General features: G+C 62.5%; 1 protein-coding gene across 1 annotated transcript in view; it reads left to right on the forward strand.

The window, feature by feature from the left end:
• Positions 1 to 2,156, forward strand: part of PTPRN2 (protein tyrosine phosphatase receptor type N2) — a 477,757-nt gene extending 475,601 nt beyond the window's left edge. The window contains exons 22-23 of the mRNA XM_081101859.1: positions 603 to 676; positions 1,833 to 2,156. Of these exons, the coding sequence (XP_080957985.1) occupies positions 603 to 676; positions 1,833 to 1,904 (146 nt within the window). The 3' untranslated portion in view covers positions 1,905 to 2,156. The remainder of the gene's footprint in view (positions 1 to 602; positions 677 to 1,832) is intronic.
• The last annotated feature ends 3,844 nt before the right edge of the window (positions 2,157 to 6,000 follow it).

The raw sequence follows: 6,000 nt of genomic DNA on the forward strand, positions 1-6,000 counted from the left end.
TCTGCCGAGTCCGTGTCTGAGACGCGAGTGGGCTGCGCCCCGGGGCCTCTCCTCCACGTCCGCGGGGACGCCCTGCGCCTGGCGGTCCGGTCCGATGGGCCGCCACCGCGTGGGACGGGCTGTGACCGGAGGGCCGGGTGCCGGGCTGAGGCTGACCCGCCAGCGCGGCCTCCGCCGAAGCCGCCCGGACCCGGCGGGCGCTGCCCGGACCCGGCGGACGCTGCCCGGACCCGGCGGGCGCTGCCGGGAGGAGGCTCGGGAGCCCGGCGTGGGGGCGCGCGGCGTGTCCAGGCCGGTAAGGTGAATGTGACGGTCTGGTTGTTCATTTCTCACATAAAAACCTGCGCGCCAAGAAATAAAGCCTGCGCGATGTCTGCGATGTGGGGTGCCCTCTGAGATGCGTTTGTTTCCGTGGCGATGGCCGGCGTCGGTGGGGTCTTCAGCCCGGGTCCCCCAGTTCCGGGGGCTGTGTCCTGGGAACCCCGCTGCGGAGGGTGCGCGTGGCCCTCGGAGCCCGGAGGGACCTGGGCGCCGGAGAGGGGCCGCGCGATGGTCTGTCTCCGGGATTTTCCCGTCTGAACTCGGCTGTTGGTGTCTTGCAGGCGCTAAAGAGATCGACATCGCAGCCACCCTGGAGCACCTGAGGGACCAGAGGCCAGGCATGGTCCAGACCAAGGTACCCCCGGCTGTGGGCGCGGGGCCCAGGGGCCCCCAGAGGAGGGAGGAGGCGCGGCACAGCCCCACCCGCCGCCGGACTGTCTAGGCCCCAGAAGTTGGGGAGCTGGGGAGACGCCACGTTTTTATAGAAAGAGGTCAGAGCTAGCCCCACACCCTGGCAGGGGAGCTTCCAGATTCTGCCCAGTCCCAATTCCCAGCTCCCACAGCCACAGCTCTGGGACGGGCCACAGAGTGTCCCAGGGTGCACTGGGGTCTCCCAGCACCCCTAAATAGCTCCTGTGCACACTCACGGAACAGGCCGAGTTGGCAGCATGGGGGGTGCAGACAAGACCACGTTGCCTCAGGGGAACCAGGACGAGAACCAGGTGAAATGCATTCCAGAAATGACCCCCCACCACAGCCCCACGCCCGCCCCCCCGCCGCGCCCTGGCTGGGTGTGCCCGGCCGCTCTCGCCCCTGGTGCCCACAGGTGGCTCCCGCCTGAGAGAAGCCTTTCCACGCCCCTGCCCGTCCTCAGGACCTGGTTGTAAAGGTGCTGCTGTGACATCAGCCGCCAAGATGCGGGCAGGCGGTGCCTGGAGCTGGCGGCCCAGTCCTGGGACAGGGAGCCATCGCCCCCGCCTTGCGTCCCCCGGAAGTGAGCGTGGCCCTCGGGCCTCTCTCTGGCCGTTAGGGGTTAAGCTGGACCGTGCAGTGTTTGAGCTGGAAGGGAGAGAGGGCGGTGGAGTCCCTACCTGGCAGGTCACTGCGACCACCCCGCCCGGGGCGGGCGGAGCGGCCGGGATCTTATGTGATCAATAGGGAAGTAGCCGCAGTGCGACACACACTTGAAGTTTCTTCAAAAGACATTTTTTATTTAAAATTATAAATTTTATTTTGAAACTATTTTACATCTGGGAAAACATTGCAGAAATGATACGTATCACGTACAATGTACATATCACGTCCCCATGCCTCAGCTCAGGTCATCCCAGGGCAGGGGGCAAGGGTAGGGCAGGGGGTTGGCTGGTTCCTGCAGCTGGGGTAACTGCCTGGCAGGGGCTGAGGGCCGGATCCCCGCCGGTCGTCACTGTGACTGTCCTGCCCCGTCTGCCCTCACTGTCCACCCCCCTCAGCGGACCTGCCTGTGACGCACGCCCCCTCTCGTCCCGCAGGCGCAGTTCGAGTTCGCGCTGACGGCGGTGGCCGAGGAGGTCAACGCCATCCTCAAGGCCCTTCCCCAGTGAGCGGCCCGCAGCCCGGCCGCCCGCCGCGGGCGTCGCCGTGTCACATACGCGTCTCCAGCGTAACTGCCTAGTAACAAGGCCCCCAAACCCGTAGGCACTACAGCTTAGCAGCTAAAAATGTGTGTTTTTGTTCAATTAAATAATAACGAAGAGAGGTTTGTGGGATCGTCCGGTTTGGGGGGCAACCTGTCCATCTATCCTCACCGTCTTGAAAAGAATTCCATTTTCCTTAAAGCTCAGTTCTCACTCTCAGTCGCAAATACTATTGTTTCTACCGCGCGGCTCACGTATGTGTGCTCCTGGGACGCGGCTTGTGGCCTGTAACTTCCCGGGTCATCGGCCGCGGGGAGGGCGGGGTGCCGCTTGTCATTAGGAGGCTCCTCCAAGGAGAGACCAGGGCCTGTCAGGAGCGAGATGGGCAGAACTGGTGACCTGCAGCTTTGGGACCAATAATAACGAAATTGTCCCAGCATCCTTCCTACTCTGGGCGGCTGCCCTCCCCTGAGCACTGCTCACCACCGCCACCCTCCACCGCTGCGGGGGGCAGGGCCCCAGGGGCAAGCACTTCCCAGCCACGCAGGGGGTGACAGGTCGCCTCGGCAAGGTCATAAGTGAGCCCCAACCTTGGGAGCGTTTTCAGCTGTAGAAACGGGTTTACACACAGCAGACACTGACAAACACTTTCCTGCGGGAAAGCCTACATCAGGGGACCGATCGGGTGTGGGGCCCTCGCGAGGTTCCCAAAGAGCCCACGTCCCATCAGCGCCCCTCTCATGGGCGCCCTGGAGCTGCTGGCGTCCAGAGACCGCGCCGCCCCCCACGCCTCTCCTCTACGTGAGAGCAGAGCAGCTGCGAGCGGAGACTGCCAGCGCCTCCCGGCAGGTCGGACCCAGCCGCTGAGGTTGGCCACTGCTGTCACAGACAAGCCGCTGGAGGTGGCGCAGGTTTGCCAACATGGCCATGAGTGTCAGCCTGACTACCCCCGTGCCAGAGAGAAGAATCGGAGTCATTAACTCAGGACAGCCAGGTCTGAGAACGGCGGCGGCACGCGCAAGTGTCATCCTGGGGTTGGGTGCAAAGGGCAGTGTGGCCCCGTCCCCTCCCGCACCTGCCCGGCTCCAGCCCCAGCAGATGCCACAAGACTCGAGAAAGTGACCTGCCGAACGGGAGAAAGATGCCAAAATATCGTTTGTGTCTTTAGTGTCGTGTGTGCGTGTGCTGTAAACTCGCTGTAATTCCCCAGAGCTATTTCTCTATCTGGAAATCTACATGATTCACAGAGGCTAACTTATCTGAACATAAGGAAGCATATACCAGCTGTAACTCCAGCTTCTGAGGCTCCCAGGGCACCTGCGCTGGGGGGGGTGTATACACCCAATTGAGCCACATTAAAGTGCCGCTTCCGCACGCAATGGTCTCTATTTGGGGATGAGAGCGGTTTTCTTACCCATCTGTCCGTTCCTGGCGTGGGCTCAGGCTGCAGAGACCACACATGTCTAGCATGTGGGGCCTGGGCGGGTGCCCCCTCCCCGCCTCAGTCCTGGACGAGGAGGTCCCACCAGAACCGCTGGCCCAGCGAGTCCAGGACGGGCCACAGAAATGCGCCTCCAGCTCACAGGCCAACGTGTTGGGCCGTGTGCACCCCGACCGGGGCCTGGGGCCGTGTGCACCCCGACCGGGGCCTGGGGCCGTGTGCACCCCCACCGGGGCCTGCGGACTGGCTGCCAGTGAGAGGGGAGGCGGCAGAGCAGGCTGATCAGGGTTTCAGTGATTCCTGAGCGGCGCCCATGGAGTTGAGGGCCGTGGGCGGTCACTCCTGAAGAATCTGCTCCCGACCTCAGTACCGCTCGCGGGCTCAGTCCTTCTGAGCCGCTCCCGCCCCACGCAGCTTCCTGCCGAGCGGCCGCTGTGCGGCCACTGTGTCCCTGAGCACGCCACACGGGTCTGTCTCCTCGTGTTAAATTCGCATCCGGCAGAGGCCCCTCCGGCCACGAACACGTGGGACACTGGACTGCAGGTCCTTCAGAAACAGCCCAGCAGCTCCGCAGGGAGCCGGGGTCGGTGGGCAGACACTCCCCGAGCCTGCACAGCCGGGGTTCCGAGCGGGAACACGCGCGGCCAGTCCACATGAAGCCTTACCTGCCACGGCTCCTGGCTCCACGCCGGGGCTACTGGGCCTGGAGACGACCGGTGCTGTGGGGCCCACTGGAGGCCCAGCACTCAGGCCAGGCCAGGTACGTCCTCCAGGGGCACTGGCCCAGAGCCTGAGGGAAGGCACAGGCCACACCACACAAACACACGCACACATGCACACGCATGCACACTACGCACACACACACACCACACACACATCACACACACGTACACGTAAGCACACCACACACACAGGACACACGCACACCACGCACACCACACACACACACCACACACACGTACACGTAAGCACACCACACACGCACACCACACGCACCACACACACGTACACACCACACACACGTACACGTAAGCACACCACACACACAGGACACACGCACACCCCACACACACACACCACACACACACGTACATGTAAGCACACCACACACGCACACCACACACACACGTACACACCACACACACGTACACGTAAGCACACCACACACACACACCACACACACACCACACACACACGTACATGTAAGCACGCCACACACGCACACCACACACACCACACACACAGGTACACGTAAGCACACCACACACACACGTACACGTAAGCACACCACACACGCACACCACACACACACCACACACACACACCACACACACGTACACGTAAGCACACCACACATGCACACCACACATGCACACACACAGGTACACGTAAGCACACCACACACACACACCACACACACACGTACACGTAAGCACACCACACACGCACACCACACACACACCACACACACACACCACACACACACGTACACGTAAGCACACCACACACACACCACACACACACACACCACACACGCACACCACACACACACCACACACACACACCACACACACACGTACACGTAAGCACACCACACATGCACACCACACATGCACACCACACACGCACACCACACACGCACACACGTACACAAGCACACCACACGCACACACCACACACACCACACACACACCACACACACCACACACACCACACACGCACATGCACATGCACGCACACCACACACACCACACACGTGCACACATGTACACATGCACATGTACACACCACACATGTGCGCACACATGTACACACATGCATACACGCACACACCTGTACACACACAAAAAAAACTGTTGAGCCCAAACCCCCCAAGATCTGGCCCTGCCCCTTAGGCCATCACAGCAGGACTCAGCTTCCCCCTGGAGCTCCCACACTGTCTGCGGCCCCCCACAGCTGACAGCCCCCCCATTTTGCTGATGGGCCACAGAGACCTTCCCTCCTGCCACTGCCGGGCCTACACCTTCTGGCCGTCTCCCCTTTCAGGGAAATCAGAAAGGCCTCCACCAGCATCTGGACAGGCCAGCCCTGCAGAGCTGCCCCTGCATCCAGCTGCCCCTGAGCGGCTCCCAGGGCTGGGGCCGTCCACCTGGAGGCTTTTCCTGGAGACCAGGTGTCCCCAGCGTCCAGGAGGCAGGAAGCGCCCCCAGTGCCCCCCGCGTGGCCGCCCAGAGCCGCGGGCCGGCAGGGCAGGAGCCGGCCGGCGCCGGTACAACCTCTTGTGAAGGCTGGGGTGGAGCCCGGTCACAGACAAGGGGCGCCGGACAGGGGCGTCCGCAGGACACGGCAGTGACCTCCCCGTGCTGCCCCCCCGCACCCCGCTCACAGGCGACGGTGCTGAGGCGGAAGCGAGGGAGAACATGTGGCCACAGGAGAGGGCGCAGGCGGGCGGGTGTGTACGGGGCACAGCGGGCCAGTCCCTCTGCCTCTGGTGCTGGAAAACAGAGAACAGAAAGAAAAAGCCCCCCCAGAGAATGCTGGATTTTTAAAAAATATGTCTTTATTGATCTCAGAGAGCACGGGTGACGGAGAGAGAAACATCCATGATGAGAGAGAACCATG

Source organism: Myotis nattereri, assembly GCF_964212035.1.
Source record: "Myotis nattereri genome assembly, chromosome: 11".
Classification (NCBI taxonomy): Eukaryota; Metazoa; Chordata; class Mammalia; order Chiroptera; family Vespertilionidae; genus Myotis; species Myotis nattereri.